At 37.2% G+C, this 23,029-nt stretch overlaps 1 protein-coding gene across 5 annotated transcripts in view; it reads right to left on the bottom strand.

The window, feature by feature from the left end:
* The window catches only part of KCNK2 (potassium two pore domain channel subfamily K member 2), a 221,636-nt gene that overhangs the window by 23,932 nt on the left and 174,675 nt on the right, over positions 1-23,029 (bottom strand). For all 5 annotated transcript variants that reach the window (XM_012459651.2, XM_012459653.2, XM_012459652.2 and 2 more), the window contains one exon: positions 18,063-18,202. In XM_012459651.2, the coding sequence (XP_012315074.1) occupies positions 18,063-18,202 (140 nt within the window). The remainder of the gene's footprint in view (positions 1-18,062; positions 18,203-23,029) is intronic.

Below are 23,029 nucleotides of genomic sequence, written 5' to 3'. Positions count from 1 at the left end.
AAAACCATACCAGTTTCTAATTTAGAGAACCATAGTGAATTAATTTCGTGTTAAGAACACATTTTCTCTAAGCACCCTTTTCACTTTATCCAATACTATTACCATGCTTATTGTTCTCTAGAAACATGTCAGTTAGATACGTAGCCCTTCCTGCCTGCATTTTTTCTCCGCTCAGCCATAGATTTCACCTTTCAAATCAAATACATGTCCTTCAAATCAGCCAATTTGCCATTTTATATAGTTTAGAAAGTTTAAAAATATTTAAAAACCTTCTTGAAAATGCAACTAATACTTACAATAGAATCAACTGTTATAAGGGACATTTCACATGTAGGAAGTGGCTACTCTTTAGCTAGAAAATGGGGAATCCTAAGGACCAAATACTTAAAAGTAGAACAACAAAATATTAAAAATCAAAAAAAGCTTCCAGCCATAAAACTATCACATCAGATATAAAAATGAAATATCCCTGACATTGAGCCAGGCATGGTGGCTCACACCTGTAATCCCAGCACTTTGGGAGGTCAAGGCGGGCGGACCACGAGGTCAGGAGATGGAGACCATCCTGGCTAACATGGTGAAACCCCATCTCTACTAAAATTAAATACAAAAATATTAGCCGGGTGTGGTGGCACGCGCCTGTAGGTCCAGCTACACTGAAGCCTGAGGCAGGAGAATTGCTTGAACCAGGAGACAGAGGTTGCAGTGAGCCGAGATCACACCACTGCACTCCAGCCTGGGCGACAGAGCATGACTCCGTGTCAAAAAAAAAAAAAAAAAAAAAGAGGGCCGGGCGCAGTGGCTCACGCCTGTAATCCCAGCACTTTGGGAAGCCAAGGCGGATGGATCACGAGGTCAAGAGATCGAGACCACCCTGGTCAACATGGTGAAACCCCGTCTCTACTAAAAATACAAAAAATTAGCTGGGCATGGTGCCGCGTGCCTGTAATCCCAGCTACTCAGGAGGCTGAGGCCGGAGAATTGCCTGAACCCAGGAGGCGGAGGTTGCAGTGAGCCGAGATCGCGCCATTGCACTCCAGCCTGGATAACAAGAGGGAAACTCCGTCTCAAAAAAGAAAAAGAAAGAAAAGAGAAGAAAAAGAAATATTCCTGACACTTTGTTGCAGCTAGAACTAAGTTTTGAACTGGCTTCTTGTTTGATATATCAAACTTTGTACCACACCTTACAGCAATTAGTAATTACTCAAGATTTTGTTTATTTTTTTATTTTTTTATTTTTTTGAGACGGAGTTTCGCTCTTGTTACCCAGGCTGGAGTGCAATGCCGCGATCTCGGCTCACTGCAACCTCCGCCTCCTGGGTTCAGGCAATTCTTCTGCCTCAGCCTCCTGAGTAGCTGGGATTACAGGCACGCGCCACCATGCCCAGCTAATTTTTTGTATTTTTAGTAGAGACGGGGTTTCACCATGTTGACCAGGATGGTCTCGATCTCTTGACCTCGTGATCCACCTGCCTCGGCCTCCCAAAGTGCTGGAATTACAGGCGTGAGCCACAAGATTTTGTTTATTAAAACATTAATCATTTTAGCCTCTTGAAAATTTTAAGTAGCTTATTTGCCAAGCTATTTAAATATAAAATTAATCATCCCTTAAATATTAATTGCCACTGATTTTATATCTGTAAGCAATAATAGAATGAATATAAACCACCAAAATAACTATACTTTGGTTCTACTGAAAACATTTTAAAAAATGAACAAAATTAAAGATTTAACCATTTTTTTCTGAATTCTATCCCTTCTGAGTTGAATCATTTTCTCTCTACACCTATTCATCCATTCAATTCAACAAGCATTTATTGAGTGTCTATTATATGCTAAGCACCATTTCACTTGATTTTGATAAAGCAAAACAGCAACAATTCCTTGTCTTATGAGGAATACCTTCTAGGAAGAGAGACACCCAGTAGACAATGGCACATAATAAGTGAGTACACTGTATAGAATGGCAGATGTTGGTGAATATGATGAAAATGCAGAGCAGGAAAGGCAGAACCAAGGGTGCTTGGGGAAAGGAGTGTCAATCTTAAATAGAATGGCCAACGTGGGTCCCACTGACAAATGCTGTTTGATGAAAAGACTTGGCAATGTTGGGAGGTGGGCCAGGTAGATACCTGGGAAAAGAGCACTGCTGACAGAGGGAACAGTCAGTGCAAAGGCAGGAGGACAAGAGTGTGGCTGGTGTGCTGGAGGAATTGCAACGGGGCTACTAAGTCTGGAGCAGAGTGAGTAAGGGGAAAGAGAAGAAGAGAAGAGGCTAGAGGAATGGGGTCTGGATCATCTAAAACCTTTTATGCTACTTTACAGACATTTGCTTTTACTCTGAGGAAAAAGGGAAGCCATCAAAAACTTCTAAGCAGAGAAATGACATGACATGACTCATGTTTCAAAGGATTATTCTAGCATTCTTTGTTGAGAGCAGACTTTACAAAAATCAAAGGTGAAAGTTAGGAGGTCTGTGGAATAATCTAGTGTGAGTTCATGGTGGCACAGGAAAAAATGATGAAACAAGTGAGAAGTGTTTGGATTCTGGAGACATTTTCAGATCAGCGTTGTGAGACCACTTGATAGAGAAATGTAAGACAGGAAAGACAGAAGTTGAGGTAGGACCTTCGTCATGCATTTTTCCCATTTCACCCAGTTAAATTTAGTAAATTCCAATTTTGTGCACCATTGCATGTAAAGCATATTCTGTATATCCCTATTACAGTATCTACCCTGTAGTGATTATTAGTAGATGCTTATATACCCTCTTGAACCTATAAATTTCTCCTTGAGGGAAAATGCTACAACTTTCCTTTTATATACATTTATTCTCAATACCTAGTCCTGACACATCATGGACAATCAAAACATGTCTATGAACAAACAAATCAATGAGTACTCGTGGAATGGAACCATTAGTGCTATGCATCTTTTCATAATAGTCCCCAACTTGCAAATCAGAGACACTATTCAGCAAAGTCATTTTTTCTATACTCAGACTGTACTGACTTTTGTTGAACTTGCATAGTTTGCATACTGCGCTTCATGAAGCTTCGAAACAGGAAAGCAATTCTTACCCTGCTCTGCTTATGTATGACCTTGCTGCCTTGTCCGTGCATTCAAAAACACGTACTGAACATGAAACAGTTCATTAAACCAAAGTTATGTTTAAGTTAAATCTGTTCATCAGGTTCCCAAAGTGTGGTAGAAGTGACACAAATGAGAGCTAAGATCAATTTATATGTGTGTATATGTGTGTACACATACATATATATATTTGTACACACACACCATATATATGTACTATATATTTATAGTATATATTTACATATATATAGTACATAACATATATAGTATATATTTATATATACTATATATATAGTGTAGGCATACACACACACACACACACACACACACACACACATATATATATATATAAAACTAGGTATCATAAAAAATGCCCTCACTAAAAGAAATAGCTTCTCAAGAATAGGCAACAGAGCCAGGCACAGTGGCTCACGCCTGTAGTCCCAGCAATTTGGGAGGCTGAGGCAGGTGGATTGCTTGAGGTTAGGAGTTTGAGACCAGCCCGGCCAACATGTTGAAACCTCATCTCTACTAAAATATAAAAATTATCTGGGCATGATGGCAGGCACCTGTAGTCCTAGCTACTACACAGGCCAAGAAAGGAGAATTGTTTGAACCCAGGAGGCAGAGGTTGCAGTGAGCCAAGATCATGCCACTGCACTCCAGCCTGGGTGACAGAGCGAGACTCCATCTCAAAACAAAACAAAATAAGCAAAAGGAAATCAAAAGGGCCACTGACACATTACAAACTTTGATATTTGTGAGAAATTCCATGGGAAAAAAATATTTATACTCACAGTCTCCAATTTTGAAAATGGATTTCTTTTCTTCATATAGCAAGATTTCCCAATAAAATTTATTTTCTACCTAACTTTAGGGCAATATTTCATACAAAGCATTTTTCTCAGAAGATACTCAAGTGCAGGCTGATGTTGAGAGCTTACGAAAATTGCAAAACCAGAATGGTTATAAACAAACAGCTGCAAGACATGAGAAGCATTTTTGTTGTTTTTGTTTTTAAGCTTTTATTTTTGGGTGGGGGATACATGTGAAGGTTTGTTACACAGGTAAACACGTGGCATGGGGGTTTGCTGTACAGAATATTTCATCACCAAGGTATTAAGCCCAGTACCCAATAATTATCTTTCTGTTCCTCTCCTTTCTCCCACCCTCTCCCTTCAAGTAGGTCCCAGTGTCTGTGGTTTCCTTCTTTGTGTCCATAAGTTCTTATCATTTAGCTCCCACTTATAAGTGAGAACATATGGTATATGAATTTCTGTTGCTGTGTTTTATTTGGTTTTGTTTAGAGACCAAGTCTTGCTCTTTTGCCCAGGCTTGGCTCACTGCAACTACTGCCTCCTGGGTTCAAGCAATTCTCCTGTCTTGGCCTGCGAAGTAGCTGGGATTACAGGCGCCTGCCACCACGCCCAACTAATGTTTTGTATTTTAGTAGAGATGGGGTTTTACCATGTTGGCCAGGCTGGTCTCAAAGTCCTGACCTCAAGTTTGCTGAAGATATTGCTAAGGATAAAATCCTTCAGCTCCATCCATGTTCCCACAAAAGGCATGATCTCATTCTTTTTTATGGCTGTGTAGTATTCTGTGGTGTACATGTACCACATTTTCTTTATCCATTCTGTCATCAATGGGCAGTTAGGTTGATTTCATGTCTTTGCTATTGTGAATAGTGTTGCAATGAACATTCACTTGCATTTGTTTTTATAATAGAATGATTTCTATTCCTCCAAGTATATACCCAGTAATGGGACTGCTGGGTCAAATGGTAGTTCTGCTTTTAGCTCTTTGAGGAATTGCCACACTGCTTTCCACAATGATTGAACAAATTTACAATCCCACTAACACTGTATGAGTGTTCCTTTTTCTCCATGACTTCACCAGCATCTGTTGTTTTTTGACGTTTTAATATTAGCCATTCTGACTGGTATGCAATAGTATCTCATGGTGCTTTTGATTTGCATTTCTCTAATGATTGGTAATATTTAACTTTTTTTCATATGCTTGTGTTGCTGTTTAATTAAAGGTGAAAAACCAGACACTTTAGGAATCCAAAGTAACTTAATATGCTGGATGGGAGCTAGAATTTATCATTGTAGTAAAACCTCCTTCATTATGAAGGTGACTACTTTGGTGAGCATATCAGTTTATTTATTTGCTTGTTTACTCACAGACATAAGTCAAGTACTTGTCCACCACTCTTGGGAACAACCTTACATGAGGAAGCAATTCAAATGCATGTGCTTCAGACTAAGACAGCCAGTGTCACAGTTAATCATTTCAAACAGCAGTCCTCAAACTTGTTGGCACCAGGGACCTGTTTCATGGAAGACAGGTTTTCCCCAGACAGAGTTGGGAAAATGGTTTCAGGTTGAAACTCTTCCACCTCAGATCAGCAGGCATTCGATTCGCATATGGAGTGTTCAGCCTAAGTCTCCCACATGCACAGTTCACAACAGGGTTTCTGCTCCTATGAGAATCTAATGCTGCCACTGATCTGAATAAGGCAGGGCTCAAGCAGTAATGCTGGCTCGCCCACCGTTCACCTCCTGCTGTGCAGCCTGGTTCCTCACAGGCCATGGACCAGTACTGGTCTTCAGCCTAGGGGTTGGGGACCCCTGATTTAAAAGGCTATCTCCATTTGGGGGAGACTATGTTTGCACATACATTATCATCATTGTGTCAGCCGGTCTTCTGCTAGTGTGGTCTCTGTACCACAGGGAAGGGAACTTGTCTGGAATGGTAAGCAGAGCCCTATAAGGGTTGAGAAGTGAAATGGCCAAGAGGAGATTTTTTAAGAAGATAGCCAAGAGATTCTAGAAGCAGCACTCTCTGATTATCCAGCATGAAGTTTTTATTTTCTGCTATATAATTCCCTAAAACTATCTGCAGTCCTTCTATAAAGTTATGATCAGTTTCAGCTTTATATTAACTGTGTTCCAGGGAATAAAGTGAGGGATCAATATTCATTATTAGAATCTCATGGCCCCAGACAGAGCTTCCGCAGCAGGAGAAGCAGTTAGGATGTGCCCACATGAACAAAGAAGAAGAAAACCTGGAGTGACAGTCTTAGAGGGACATGTGACAAGTCTAAAAGATAGGGATTTGTGTAACATGCAAGTGCAACACACTGGTCTGTCTTCAAGTTGAGATGCAATAATTATCCCATAGTCTGTATATAACCAAAATAGAATTTTGAAAAGTTTTAGTTAAGTAATGAATAAAGAAAATATAACATAGATGTGTGGCCAAATATGATTTGCCTAATGTAAAGATTATAATCTAGTGAATAGATTTTATAGTACTAGTAAATATGATTTTCAAATATATTTCCTTAGAATATTACATTGGATCATGTGAGACTGTGATTTTTAAGGTTAAAAATAGCTGAATGTCAATAATTTCACATAGTTCAGCTTAATAAATTTCAAAAATAATATGAGTATTCTACTTTTTCATATCTAAATGTTTTGATATTATGCATTGACTTTATGAAAACACATTCGGTTCAATATTTCTTCTTGTGGAAAGTTTACATATAAAACAGATTCAGCATCACTGGACGCAGTCTTAAATGAGTATATAGAATCAGAAACAGAGATAACAGTAAGGCTGAGAGCAGAATCTTCCTTTTTACAGGATCTGGTCTCTGCAATTTACAGCCTATGAAGAGTTTTCTTAAAAGGCAGGTTGCTCTATTTTACTTCAACTCTTACCTTGAAGCTTCCATTTTACTAAAACTACTAGTGAACCTTAAATAAGATAATGTATATAATACACCTAAGCCTGTCAGAGATTTGGAGGCTAATATTAAACTTACCAAATATGAACATGGCACATAAAGTTTAAATCTCCCAAATTACTATTTTAACTCTTTCCTTGAACAATACTATTATTAAAATACTAATATTATCATCATAATTCTGTCCTTAAATTAGAGAAACAATGATTATGGTGTGTTATCGAATTAATCAGGATAGCAGAGGTTATAAAATAGAATAGCCCCTTCATGTTAGCGGCTAAAGGCAACAAAGGATAATTTCTTGTTCTGGCTAAATATCTACAACAAGTCATCAGGGGGCTCTGCTCATTGTAGTTACTCAGGGACCCAGGCTGTCATGGCATCCATGAGCTCCTATGGTAATTGTGCTAGAGGGCAAGGAAGATCTTGAGGCACTCACAGGTGCAATTAAATCTTCCTGGCCAGGCACGGTGGCTCACACCTGTAATCCTAGCACTTTGGGAGGCTGAGCAGGGCAGATTATGAGGTCAGGAGTTAGAGACCAGCCTGGCCAATATGGTGAAACTCCATCTCTACTAAAAATACAAAAATTATCCAGGCGTGGTGGCATGTGCCTATAATCCCAGCTACTCAGGAGGCTGAGGCAGAAGAATCACCTGAACCCGGAAGGCAGAGGTTGCAGTGAGCAGAAATCATACCACTGCACTCCAGCCTGGGTGACAGAGTGAGACTCCATCTCAAAAAAAAAAAAAAAAATCTTCCCATTCACTCACATGAGTTCTGCCCGCAACTCCTTGGCCAAATCTATTTATATGGTTCACCAAACACAGAAAAGAAGAGGAAGTATAATCCTAATATGTATCTGGAAAAAAGAGTCAAATGAAAATACTTCATGATCAATACTGATGACTGGCACTTTTACTGGAGAAAGAATAGACGTTCTATCTTGTTTTGAAACAAGAGATTTGATGTGTGTGCCCATGCGCCCATGGGCATATATGTGCATGTACACACAAGCACGTGTGTTGTTTATTAGAAGCCGTTCTTTTGGTTCAAATCAAGTTTGAGGCAGGAAGAGCTAAATTCTCTTATTACAATTAGGGTGCCATCCACTGAACATTAAACAAATCATCATACTTTGTTGCAAAAGATGATTAAATAATCCCTTATTTGATTATTCAAAGTGCCCCCTACTGTCAGTCCCAACCAATCGCAAGCTAATATTCATTCAATAAAGCCATCTATAAAGAGGAACTAAAACCAAGTTCATTTTGATCCATGTTTGAAAGCACATTTTCTTGTGTTCTCAGCAAACATAGTTTGATTTCTTTGTAAAACGTGATTTTTTTTAAATCTCTGAATGCAGGCAAGTGCAATAGTTTGGTTTGCTAAAGAAAGTCCAAAAACAATTTTGAAAACCAAGTTTATGGCGGCCACTTTCCTAATGCAAATTCTCAAAACAGATAAGAGTCTCAAAATAGTCAAAAAAGAAAAATAATATTATATCTTGATGCACTAAATCCTCATAATGTGCTCTCTAGCTAAAGAAAATGAAATTACTTATAATGAGCTTTGAGGCAGAAACTACTAACTTATTTTCCTATTATTTACAAAGGAATAGAAACAAAATTATTCTGAATTTTCATTACCAAATGACATTTTGTGAAATACATGAAGCAAAAAAAAAAGTTACCATTTATACTGAGAATTCAACCTAAAATTTTAAAAAATGAAGAAAACAAAAGTAATCTTCCTGCACATTTTTTTTTTTTAAGAAAACAATTGAGCTACTGCCTCTTGGTTTAACAAAAGGAAGAATCCAGACAGGTTCTACCTCAGTTGAGACAGCAAGACACCAGAAAATTTGGGGGTCTAATTCAAGAAAAAAAAAAGAGTAATCTGCATAGATTTTAGAAACATTTAATGTAGAAACTAGTTTTTAAACAAGTCTATAGAACATCCAACATACTTGAAATTTCTGTATTCATTTTCTACTAGGCTGTTTTGGACTCTGGTTTTGTGATTCAATTCTAGCTATATACATACCCTCAATGTTTTTTGTTTGTTTGTTTGTTTGTTTATCTTTTCTTTTGTGTTTACTTACTATTTCAACCAGATAAAATGTTTAAACCTATAAGCACTCATATAATATTTTATGCTTTACATAAAAAATACATGATGACATTTTATATATATATATATATAGTAGTAGAACTTTATAAGATTATTTGATTTGAGATAATTTGATGTTAATTTATTCAGAAACCCATGTGGAAAGAAACAAGCATTCACTAAGCATTCAGCCACATCACACACTCCTCATCACATCTTCACAGCAAACTCATAAAGGAGGTACCATTACCTGCATTTTACCAAAAAAGAAATAGGGACTCAAAGAGATTAGACGTTTTGGTGATGTTTGCAGAGCTAGTAAATAGTTTAGATAGAATTAAATCTCAGTTTTGTTGGCCTCAAAACCCTCTCACTTTTCAGAAATCATACAAATCATTTCTTTTCACTTGAAAGAATGTAAAAATTTTAAGTTTCAAGATTTCACTGATCTATACCATAAATAATTAGTAACCAAGTTAAATACACAAAGCCCTTCTCTGTAGTTACAGAGTAACAGATGGTAAGCCTTCGGCACGTTTCTGATGAGTCAATATTACCCACATAAGGCAAAAAGAAGAAGGAGGAGAAAGGAGAGAGAAAGAGGAAAGAGAAGGAGGGAGGTAAAGAATGAGGGGAGGACGGGTAGAAGTGAATGAGAAGACCGAACAGAAATAAGCAATAACAACAACACATAAGAAACATTGTGAGCACTTGGGAAGCCGCACAGCTAAAATGTTAAAAGGCTGGGCCATGGAGTCAAGCTATCTGAGTTCATTATTGATTCTTCCACTTTACCAGCTGCACAGCCCTTCACAAGTCACCTCTGTGTGCTTCTGCTTCCTTATTAGCCATTATTATTTGACAGCTGTGAATTTTATGTCATTATCTCATTTAGTATTAAAGGAGAAATAAACTGTATTCTAGAAGACAAGGGTTTCCATTTCTGAACGAACGCCCTCAAATCGTATTTCATTTTTACTATACATTTTGACTTGTTAAGACCTTCCTAAAGTTAGACCCACAAAGGTTCATAGCATGCAACATAATACTGAGGCTATATATAGAGATATAATTTGGGGGCTTGGTCCTGCAGAAATGACTACTCATACAATTCACTTAGAAATTAGACATGCCTGGGCTTCTGACAAGCATAATTTAATTCTTGCCTTATTTTATTCTCCTTTCCAATTGGCTATTTACTAAATAGACAATAACTTGCTGAACTGAGTCTGTGACTGGAGAAAGAACTTTCTCCTTTGCATGATTAGGCAGAGCCAACACTGACCAGCAGATGAACCTCAAAATCTGATTGCACTGATCTTTTCCCCATCACATCATGAAGGACAGCCCTCTCCCCACGGGAAAGAGAACACGAGCCATTTATTTGTGCCTTAGTTCGAATAGCTCATTGTGACACTTCCTGCTTCTATTTTATTTTATTCTTATCCTTTGGCCAAAAAAGAGTTATATGTATAAGACATACACCTGAGAAGTTTTACAGTCACTGAATTCTATGTCCATAGTTCAATTTCAAGTAGTCATTTATAACTACTTTAATATCTCGGTAGGAGAATAATGACAAGAAACAACACCAGAAAAATTGTACCAAAGAGCATTGCCTCCCTGCCCTACTAATAGACATCAAAGCAACAATTACAAAGTCTGATACGTAGTCTGAAGAGCAAAGAAAAGAAGGAAGGGAGTGATGCAGGATGGGAAGAAGAAAAAGAAAAGAAAAAAGGAAAAGTAGGCTATGTTAAGAACTGATCTCCAATCAAAGACAGTACCTTCTTAGTCAAAGCTCCTTTTTCCAGCATTAGAGGAAGAAAAGTAAAAACAAACATTATAAAGATCAGTAAGCGAATACACCACCTGTGCAATCCTCCCAATAAAGAGATGAGCCTCAAACCACCACAGACGAGGAGTTACTCCCAGCACCCAATGCAGCCCTCATCACATAATAAGAACTTAATAGCACTTTTTGAATGAATTAATAACTTAGGAACTCGCCATTAAATAATTCTAATTCCTAACTGGTCTCCATGTCACGGCTCAATTCCCCACGGCACCATTCACACGGGTTTCTATTAGTTGTGCTCTAAGGGCTCCCATTTCCATAACAACGCTGTGACTGGTGCCCTTTGAAACTGTGTTTTATGTGGCCAGAACTATCTTAAGACATAGCTGCTGTATTGCATCCATGCCAGGGAACAAGATTTACATTGTTTTTACAAGAGTGTGCATGGGGAGCACAACCTGATAGGGAATTCTAGTTACTTAATTCATCTATTTTATGTTATTATATTAGCCTTTCCTTGGATCCTTTTTCTTCACCATTGTCTTTAGCCAATATGATCCTTCACTGTAAACCATCTTCCTATCTTCAAAACCTGGATGCCTTTGCCTTTCCAAGGGACCCAACCACAAATCAATTTATTTAACTACATTATTTGCTAAATAGTCCAGTCTCCACATCCTACTCCTTAAGTGAAGGTGTTACTCCAGGTTCTGTGTTTAACTCGACTGTTGACCTACTTTATGAATCTTCATTAGGTGAGTTCATCTGTACTCACAGCTCTCAGGTATCGATGACCCCAAACTATCTTCTCAGCTTTAATTTCTCCTACATTCCAGGCATGCAGATGCAATTTTCTAGAATCGAATTAACTACCTGGATGTCTGTCATGTCTGCAATCACAACCTGTCCTAAATAAAACTATCTCGTTCCTCCAATTCACTCAAAATCTCTCATTTTCCAGTGTTCTGTAATCCTACCCAAAGTTAGAATTAGGGATGTCATTCTCTTTTCTTCTTTATTGTGCATGGTTAATAGGTTACCAAACTCTATTCCTTTTATCCCCCAAATATTTCTGAAATCTAAACTTTCATTTCTATCCCACTGCTACCCTAGATCCTTCATTTTAAAGTATTTGGATACCTGCAATAACTCTCCCAATTGATTTTCCTGATTTCAGCTTTGTTTACATCTAATTCATCTTTCTCACTGTTGCCAACATCATTTGTTCCACTTACTTAAAATCCTTCAATGGCTCCCTAAAGTTTTCTGAATAAAGCCTAAGCCATTTTCAAATGGCATATAAAATCTTTTAAATTGAAAGCACTTCTCCCACAAGAAATAATGATAAAGTGATCTACTGCACACTTTCCAGGGCCCAGGCTGCAACTGTTTTTTAATTGCTCATCTCTGGCCAAGATAAAGAGCCACCAAGTCCGAGCTCTTTTCCTGAAAGAGTCATTGCCACCCAGAGTGAAATTTAGAGGAGACAAAATGCTGCCACCAGATAATTCACAAAACAAAACAACTATGTTCCTTCATATTTCCAGGCCCCTTCACAAAATTGAGGTGAAATACAAGTTCAGGGACAGGCTTTCAAGGCTTCTTGGCACTAGCGTTGTCCAGTCAAAGTGTGTATTTTTCATATGATACAAGGCCAGTTTACTAAAGTGAGAGCCTCTATTTGCATAAGCATCTCCAGAGACTAAGAAATTATATGGGCAGAGAAGCACTGCTTGGCTATCAATTCACCGTGGCCAGCTATAGTGCTACCTGCCCCGACAACACTGGCATGCTTTGGTATGTTTATCTCATATGTGCACAGGAACACCCAAACACTGGTGCAGGTTCATCAATACAATCAGTATGTAGAAATTACAGGCCCTTTCAAGCTCAAGAAATGTAAACAGTAGGAATCTGAGGTATGCCTGTGCATAGTAATGACACCCTACTGCCTGCTTTCTTCCTAAGCAAGCATAGATTTTACCTTCTGAGTGTCGCGGTCATATCTTACTTCTATTATTCCTCCCTCGTGTAGCAGTATTATTGTAGTATCCAGAATATCTAAATAAGCTTTATTTTGTAAGTGGAAGCATTATTTCCTCAGAAGAGGGTACACAGTTTCATAGAAAAGATTAGTTTTCTATGAAAACATGTGCCTACCCTCCACTGGAGCTTAAAAAAAAAGACAAAGAAACGCTTTTACAGACATGCATATGTTTCAGTGGAAAACTGGAAAATTATCAAGCTTACTATTGTTTTCCTTGATGCAGATCAACTATAATTACATGTGGCACTTTTGAATATATATTGTGTTTCAACAAATCATTTCCTCTTCAAATATTTCAGATGGATTAGCTATATCATGTTGTATTTGAACATGTTTATGGAAAACAAAACATAATTTCATTAAAATTATTCTTCATTGCAAACATTTTTTTTTTTTTGAGACAGAGTCTTTCTCTGCTACCCAGGCTGGAGTGCAGTATCATGATTTCAACTCACTGGAACCTCCTCCTCCCTGGGTCCAAGCGATTCTCCTGCCTCAGCCTCCATAGTAGCTGGGATTATAGGCACCTGCCATCAAGCCCAGCTAATTTTTGTATTTTTAGTAGAGACAGGATTTCACTATGTTGGCCAAGCTGGTTGGTATCAAACTCCTAACTTTAGTTAATCCACCCACCTTGGCCTCCCAAAGTGCTGGGATTACAGGTGTGAGCCACAGCGCCTGGCTGGAAACAGAATATCTTTTAACATAAAAAGCAGAAATGGAATAAGGGCACATATGACTAGATCTGTATTTTCATACTTAAACCAATATAGTTTATGCAGATTTGTTTTTGAAAAAATAATATAAGACTTGGGTTATTAGCCAAAATCTTTTCATTCAGGGAAAGCATGTGTCAAAGTATGCTTATCACTTGGAAAATTTGAAGCTATATTTAATTTTGTGGGTTTTTTTGTTTTTTTTGTTTTTTTTTATTGCATTTTAGGTTTTGGGGTACATGTGAAAAACATGCAAGGTAGTTGCATAGGTGCATACGTGGCAGTGTGATTTGCTGCTTTCCTCCCCTTCACCCATATCTGGCATTTCTCCCCATGCTATCCCTCCCCAACTCCCCACCCCCCCGCTTCCCCCCCACTCCCCCACAACAGACCCCCGTGTATAGTGTTCCCCTCCCTGTGACCATGTGTTCTCCTTGTTCAACACCCGCCTGTGAGAGAGAACATGTGGTTTTTGATTTTGTGTTCTTGTGTCAGTTTGCTGAGAATGATGGTTTCCAGGTTCATCCATGTCCCTACAAAGGACGCGAACTCCTCGTTTTTAATGGCTGCATAATATTCCATGGTGTATATGTGCCACATTTTTCCTGTCCAGTCTATCATCGATGGGCATTTGGGTTGGTTCCAGGTCTTTGCTATTGTAAACTGTGCTGCTATGAACATTCGTGTGCATGTGTCCTTATAGTAGAACGATTTATAATCCTTTGGATATATGCCCAGTAATGGGATTGCTGGGTCAAATGGAATTTCTATTTCTAGGTCCTTGAGGAATCGCCACACTGTTTTCCACAATGGTTGAACTAATTTACACTCCCACCAACAGTGTAAAAGTGTTCCTATTTCTGTGTTTTTTATACTTTGTACTAGTTATATTTTTAGTGAAGAGGATTCCCAGTTATCAAAAATGTTTAGTGTTTTTATTCATCAAAACTGAAAACTAGAAATAACTTTGTTGTTTCTTAACACTTTGAGAGTTTTTAAAACTGACAGTGCCTGAGATGACTTGAGCATGGAAAGTAAGGAATACCTATTGAGCAGTCACCTGGCGTCATCTACATAGAGATGACAACTAAAATATATTTTGTAGGTTTTTATTAATTTATACCCTTTAGTAAGTTATTTCAAAATTAAAATTAATAATCATTTTTCCATTGCTTTAGAAATTTTAGTAGTGTTTTGTTTATAAAAATTTTGGCAATGATAATATTTTGATAAATTATAAGGGGTCTTTCTCTCTTTCTTCACATTCTCTGTTGAATTTGTGACCCCATTTTGCAGTTCCCTACATTGTATTATAAATTAGAAAATATATACATTTGCACCCATTGAAAGCTCCATTTCAACTGGCTCAACCGTCCAGAGCAGCTGCATTTTTGCAGGGTTCACTTAAAGCTTTGGTCATAGCCTTGACTCATGTCAGCTTCTGACAGATGCAATCACCAGAAAGTACATGCTACCCATAATACTAGGTAGATACCAAAAGATGTGTGGTAAGAAAAAACAAAACAAAACCCTGCAACGTTTAACTAGCATGAAAACACAATGATACATCTCATACTTTCAGTTGAGAGTCATGAAGATCACTGATAAGTAGGCACACAACGTTGTTTTTTGTTTTTTGAATTTTTTCAGACAGAGTCTGGCTCTGTTAACCCAGGCTGGAGTGCAGTGGCACCATCTCCGCTCATTGTAACCTTTATCTCCCAGGTTCAAAGGATTCCCCTGCCTCAACCCCCTGAGTAGCTGGTACTACAGGCACCCACCCCCATGCCCAGCTGTTTTTTGTATTTTTAGTGGAGGTGAGGTTTCACTATGTTGGCCAAGCTGATCTTGTTCTCCTAGGCTGAAGTGATCTGCCTGCCTCAGCTTCCCAAAGTGTGGGATTACAGGTGTAAGCAACCACACCCGGCCTTGTTTTTCATTTTGAATGAATCAGTTATGTAGAAATTTAAATTTATTTGAAAAGATGGTGTTATGGCCTAATTTGTATCTCCTCAAAAGCCATATGTTGAAGCTCCAAATACAGTGTGACTGTATTTGGAGATGGGGATTTTAATAAGGTAATTAAGGTTAAATGAGGTCATAAAAATGGGGTCCTAATCTGATAGGACTTATAAGAAGAGAAAAATACACCAGAGAGCGCATGTTCACATACTCTCGCTCTCTTTGTCCATGCATGCACATAGAGAAAAAGCCATGTGAGGACACAGTGGGAAGGCACCACCTGCAAGCCTAGGAGAGAGGTCTCACCAGAAATCAACCTGCTAGCACCTTCTTGGACTTCTAGCTTCCAGAACTATAAGGGAAAAAAAAGTCCGTGGTTAACCCAGTCTGTTGTATTTTGATGTAACAGCCAGACCAGACTCATTACTCTGGAAAAGTATGCTGATGCTTTGACCCAGCTAGTCCTATCACAAAAAGCACTGTTTTTTTAATAATACAGGGTTTTTAAATTTAAGCAGATATTCTATACCAATTTCATCAATTCATAAAGATATAAAATTTATCTTTGTACTCTATGCGCTTTAGTGGGTTTCAAACTTTTGGACTGTGAACCATAAAAATATTAATGTGTATGTGTATATAACATATTGTTTATTTATAATATTATATGTGTGTATTTGTGTATTACAAAACAATACTTTTCCTAACTACCTGACTGTATGATATAGGTTCTGTTCAAGTCTATTTTATTTAAAAAATAAATGCTTGCGTGCATGTGTTTTTAAATCCATTTGAAAGCCAGATGATGACTAGATGTTTGAGTAGTTCTCTTTTTAGCTATGTTATTCAAAACATTCCCCAGCTACAATTTCCATTTTTTCCTTTAGCATCTCAATATACACATGAAGTACACATGAAGAATAACGATCCATCATATTTCTCGTGCTCTCTCCCACCGCCAGCTCACCACACACACCACACTCACTCATGTACCCCACATACAATGAGCTAAGGTTGAGGCAAATCCACTGAGGTCCTATTCAAAGCAAGACTTTTCATACAATTTAAATTGGAGTGTCGAGCATATTGTCTTACTGACTTGTTTATAATAAAAAGATTTTGGTTTGATGCTGCAACTAAGATATAGACTAATGCATACAGACTGAATAAGTAAATTCCCAACTAGGAACTATGACATTCTTGAAGTATGGGTAATTTACATTCTTGCTAGTTCACATAGGCACCTTGGGTATGATTTAAAAATTACATGATGTGGCCAGGCACGGTGGCTCATGCCTGTAGTTCTGGCACTTTGGGAGGTAGAGGCGGGCAGATCACTTGAAGGTCAGGAGTTTGAGACCAGCCTGGCCAACATGATGAAACCCTGTCTCTACTAAAAATACAAAAAAAAATTAGCTGGGTATGGTGGTGCAAGCCTGTAGTTCTAGCTACTCAGGAGGCTGAAGTGGAAGAATCACTTGAACCTGGAAGGCAGAGGTTGCAGTGAGCTTAAATCATGCCACTGCGTTACAGTCTGGGCAACAAAATGAGACTTCGTCTCAAAAAAAAAAAACAAAAACCTATATGACCTTATAACTTTCAAAGAAAATGAAGAAAACATTTGTAAGGGAAGCTAATTTCATCATTTTCTATCTTATTCTATTTCTTTGGTATATATGCTCAAATAATTCATGCTTGTAGCAATCAAAGAGTGTGACACTGATGTCTGTGATCTAAGAATAGATAGTTAAAGGAAGGCAATAGATACTATAGGTACAAGTTTTACAGATTTGTTGTTCTCTGAAACAATTAGCAAAGTTGACTAAGACCCAGAAGCAAGAAATACACATTTCATAGTAAAACATTGCTCTGTCACATTCAAACTAATAGTGATCCTGGATATGTAAATTTAAAATCAAAATTGAATTTCCAAACTATAGAACTGCAAAATCAATATTTAAATTTCAAATTTTCCAAAATTTCATGGGTCAAAATTCTAACAGTCACTTCTACATGTATAGTTGTACAAGGTAAGTAAATGGACACCTTTTTAAATTGTTAAAATCTATATATAGGGAAAATGGCCATAATGCATACAGCTTTGTAATATATCTATATATGTGTACGTACAAATTTATATAGAAATAAGAAAAATAAAATAATTTAAAGGTAAAAAACTTGTACATTATTTAAAACATTCCTTATTTCATGCTGCTGATATCTTGATATTTTCTATTATATTTTTCTTTACAGAATAAATTCATTTTGTGCCCTTGAGAACAAAAGAAAGAAAACAAAAGAAAAATAAATAATGAAGAAAATGATTTTAGTTACATCTTTTTCATTTAATCAGAAATTACCCTCAGTTCTGAGACAACAATTGGCACAGAAATATTTTCTAAGTGAATAAACTAAACTCATATATTTGCCCATAGCCTCATACAGCAAATTCATGCCAAATAGAAAATACTAACATTTTAAAATGTTTAAATATTTGAAATGTAAACAAAAAAATAAGTTAAAATAACCTTTACTGAATTAACTAAATAGAAGTGTTTTTGCACACTTCTTCATTCTCACCTCTTCTTTTGTCTTTTTAGATATCACTCGGAGCCAGTCTCCAATCATGCTGAGGACAGCAGCAAAGTAAGCAAGTCCTACAAGGATCCAGAACCATACGACAGGCTTATAGAAGTCCAGATATTCAATATCAGATCCACCTGGTGACAGAAACAAAGTGGAACAAAATAACTTCATATTCCTAAAAGCAAACAGTCTAGGTATTGCTAAAATTACTAACTGAATTTTGGTTTGCAAAACATAGAAATCTAGTATTCTTGTCAATGGATCCATATTATTTTCTTCATTTTGAATTTCTCATTTTCACACATGTAGTTCTTACCTATTTTTCAAGAACAAGTTAACTTTTTCTTAATGAGACCTTTCATTGCTTCTTCAGATCATCATGATTTTTCCTTGCTCCATGTTTCATTGACATTTATATCATCTGTCTCAGTCTAAATTATTCTATGTGTACTAACTTTCTTTTTCCACCTCTATTTTAACAAATAGAAGGTAGGGATTATATTTCTGTTGGTGTGCATTTAACTTAGTATATTTACCTCATTGCCAATAAATACATGCTAACTAATCAACTTAATGCCAAACTGAACAGCAAGGGAATGACTCTAGTGATGGCTTTTATTTTAAAGTCATCAGTACAATGAATCACTAACAAATGCCAGAGACAATGACTTGGTGGTTCGCATGAGGACAAATAGAAATTTACAGGTAATACTGCCATTCATTATTCTCTGACTTTTCAGAGAAATTCCCATGACTGCCATAAAATAAAACCCTAGCCCTCAAGGAAAAAATTGGCAAGACTCTTTTTCTTTACTCTAATCCTTGAAGTACTTCTCAAAATTGGAACTTCATCCACTTGGAACACTAACTATATCTATGAGAATCCGAGTTCATTTTGACGCACCCTTTGTTCAGTGCCCCGTTAATATGGGGGCACTTATTAAGTCCCAACAGTGAAACTATTTTTATTTTCACAAATAAGAAATCAAATACCCCTCTTGAAAAAAATCATAATTTGGCCCAAAAAATCCTTATATAGACAGTTAACATCAATGGGATATATTGCATGATGGCAAGGAGAATACAAAAGTACTATGAGAGGACATAAAAGAAGTGATTTTTACTTCTGGAAGAAGGAAAGCAAGAAGGAAAAAACTGAGTCTTAATAATGGGAATCAAAACATAGAATAGTCCAGTGTGGAAAGCATATAGTATACTCAAATAACTTTTAGTCATGGATAAATCTCCATGTGTATCGGGTCACAGAGCAGATAGATAGGTAGAAAAAAAGAATCTAGAAAAAGTATGCTGTGTCAGATTGTAAACATTTGATAATCAACGGAAAATAGGTAAAAGTCTCTAGGGAAATAAGTCCTATATATTCGTGTTTGACTATCTGCACAGAAAGATCTAGTGGCAGAGAAGAGCAAATTGACAGGGAAGCCCATGAGAAGCTTTTGTTCTAAATTAGCTAAGAAATTATTGTGTCTGAGTTAGGGCAGAAATGGAATGAAGAGTCATTTTAGAGGCCGAATCAGCAAGGACTGATGGCCAATTAGTTGGTGTGATAAGCGAGAGGAAGAGCTCTCTGATGACCAAAGACCCACATTTGGGAGATGATACTGTAAGTGAATAGGGGAAGAAATAGTGACTTTAAAAAAAGAAAAGTAATTGAAACTGAAAACTGATAGGTTTGAAGTTCTTGACGTAATAATCAACAAGATTCTTAAATGCAGATCCGACACTTAATACAACAGGGCAGAAGATAAGGATTTTAGGACAAACAGCACAGAGACTGGAAGTGCTGAACAGAGCATGGACTTGCTCAATTCACAAAAATTCAACCAGTAAATTGCAAGTATATTAAAGATCAAGTGTAAAATACTGAGTTAATGTTATTGTAGAGAAATTAAATTTTGCTAATAAGTTGTAGGTATATATTAAAAATCAAGTAGAAATTGCAAGTGGATAGTAAAATCAAGTATAAAATACTGAGTATAATATTATTGTAGAGAAAATTAAATTTTAAGTTGCTCATAATGACAATTTCAAATAATAAAGACTCAGAGTAAAGAGACAGCATTTTTCTGTAAGGTAAATAATTTGAATAGGCACCAGTTCAGCTTTCTTTTGGGACAAAAAATAATTTTAAGGACACATTTTACAAAGTGAATAATATTGCTTTCAAAATATTATAAAAATTTTACTTTGTGCAACAAAAAAATCATTTCTGGGAAGAATTATAGAGGCTAAATGCATCTCGTGATGGTTAAGAGTTGGCCCATGGAGGATGCAGCTCTAAAAATTCACAGAACTGACTTAAGAAATATGTGTGTAAACCTGTTACATGATAGGCTCACCAGTGAATTTCATTTTTTCAAATGTTTCCATTTCAATGAAACCAAAATGACATTTTTCCCAAGTACTTTCTCTTTCAAAACCAGAAAACCTTCATCCAAATATTTGTGACTCATTTAACACATAAGTTCACCAAGATGTTGACTTTAGAAGAGTTAGTTCATGCTCAGATTACTTTTTATAAGTCTTCTTTCTTATAAACAGGATGTCACAGTTTGAAAAAAGTAAATTAGCTTAATCACTAAAAGGTCTATATTTGGGTAAAATGTTCAACCCACAAGTTTTAGTGGAGTCTAAGCCCAGGGGAAAAAATGTTTTTCCTTTTTAAATTGCCACTCTCGAGATGAAATACTGGCAGTCAGATGATCTAGGAAAAATGAATACTATATGTAAGAAATATTGTCAAACAACTCACAAATCCTACTCACTTGCTGATATCTAAGATTCATGAATTAATTTTCACATTAATCAATTCACTTCATCTAAGAATCTTATCCAAATTAACATATCTGTGATGTAAGGATAACTTGCTAAGAAATATTGTTTGTTTTATTTTTAAATTAGAAATAAATTAAGAAATACTTTTTTAAAAACTTCTGGACATTTATAAGCATTAATTTCAGTCTAGCTATGTTCAGGAAACCTACCCATTTGTCTCTGGCTTACTAAGAGCCTAGGGTAATTTCTGTTATTGACTTCTTATATAGTCCCTGCCCCTATCTCCCACACTCTGTTTTTTCTCTTTCCACAGACTTCTGAGATGCAGGCTACGAGATGCTATCACCTACTCTCCCCTCCTAGGCCCCAACCAACCTGGCAGAAATATTCACTCCACTGTTTTTTTTTCTTTATTGCCACTAAAAACATGCACATAAATCCTTTCCATTTTAAGAGCTTGCTGGCTAATCATAATAGGACACTATACAGATGGTAATAAAAATAGCAAAGAGGTGTGGAGGTACAAAGGTTTTGGGAATCTTATACACTTTTCCAAGTAGTTAAAATAAGTCTAATCATCCTGACATTCTTAAATGATATGTGACAGCTTCTTTCAGATGGTGTGCTCTCTCTCTGGATCTCTTCTCCTTAATGCTTGTGTGAAAAACTCAATCAGAGCCTGATCCAATCTAGTAGATTAAACTACAAAAAATATAGCTCACGAAAGTTCAGGCTGGTATTATTGCTAGGAAACCATTATCTCCACAAAGCAGGTTTCCCGAACATTTGTTGGAAACAGTCCCTCTACCTAGCATTAAGAAAGCCCTATCCTAAGCTGGCTCCAAAGAATCATTGATTAGGTGGCAGAACAACCCATGATGCCACGGCAGGCACTTCCGAGAAGACTTTTTTTTTTTTGAGATGCAGTCTCACTCTGTCATCCAAGTTACAGTGTGGTGGTGAAATTTCAGTTCACTGCAACTTCCACCTCCCGGATTCAAGTGATTCTCCAGCCTCAGCCTCCTAAGAAGCTGGGAATACAGGCATCCACCACCACGCCTGGCTAATTTTTGTCTTTTTAGTAGACACAGGGTTTCACCATGTTGGCCAGGGTGGTCTTGAACTCCTGACCTCAAGTGATCCACCTGCTTTGGCCTCCCAAAGTACTGGGATTACAGGCATGAGCCACCACACCTGGCCTCTACAAGGCTTAAAAAAAAATTGGCCCCATAAATCTTGTTTAACCCAGTTAATATGCTCATTTCTGCTGATTTACAGAATATTCGAAATCAGTTTGGAAGAGTGAGATGAAAAGGAAGACTTACTGATTGCCCCTGCAAATGAAATAATTCCATCCTAAAGCCCTCTGGGTAGGTGTTGAGGGGAGTTGCATTCTCACTCTTCACACTTCAGTTGACTTAGGGCAGGGCTGTTAGTAAGACCATTTGGCTATAGAATTGAATCACATTGCCAGCTTTCTTTTGCGGTAATAAAGCTGATGATCCAATTGCCATCACTCTCATGGACTGTTTGGAGCTCAGGAATGAAAGAACAGTTTGTATTGGCTCCCTGAAATCCGAACAGTAAGTATCCCACTTTAAAATAGAGATGTCATAATCTCAGCAGAGAAAATAACATATGTCAGCCCACCCAGGAAAGGGGTAGCACAGCTAGAGTTCAACCCAGGTGTCTGAAATAGCTCCGAAACACAGGCTCCTTCATTGAACCCAGTGGTCCATGTCACCTATGATGTCAGCTACTATTCTTCCACCAACCTATTTTGCTCATTCTGCCTGGGAAGTACTAAGCTGCGGTAGGAAACACTAAGTTGGACAAGGTGTGCTTCTTCTTCTCAAGGTTCTCACCTAGAAAATATGTGGATCTGAAGACAAGCATCATTCCACCAAGAGCCTCCTTACCTTGCTCTGTCCTTTCCCCAGCAGTTCCCAGTCATGGGTCCGCTTCTAGTGCTAAAGAACTTGGGCATACCATGTCCCCTCTCCCTTAAATGTAATTTTCTTTTTCTCTGATTTTTTTTTCCTGAATCACAAAATATTTATAAAGGAAAAAAAGATATATCCTGGTTTTAAAGAATAATCTAGCCCCTCCAGACTAAGGTTATCAGTTCCATACACCTCTTCTGATTTTCTAAAATGGCATATCTG

This window comes from Aotus nancymaae, unplaced genomic scaffold, assembly GCF_030222135.1.
Source record: "Aotus nancymaae isolate 86718 unplaced genomic scaffold, 86718_ANA_hifiasm-v0.15.2.pri h1tg000032l_0, whole genome shotgun sequence".
NCBI classification, from domain to species: domain Eukaryota; kingdom Metazoa; phylum Chordata; class Mammalia; order Primates; family Aotidae; genus Aotus; species Aotus nancymaae.
This window is presented reverse-complemented; position numbering and strand designations above follow the sequence as displayed.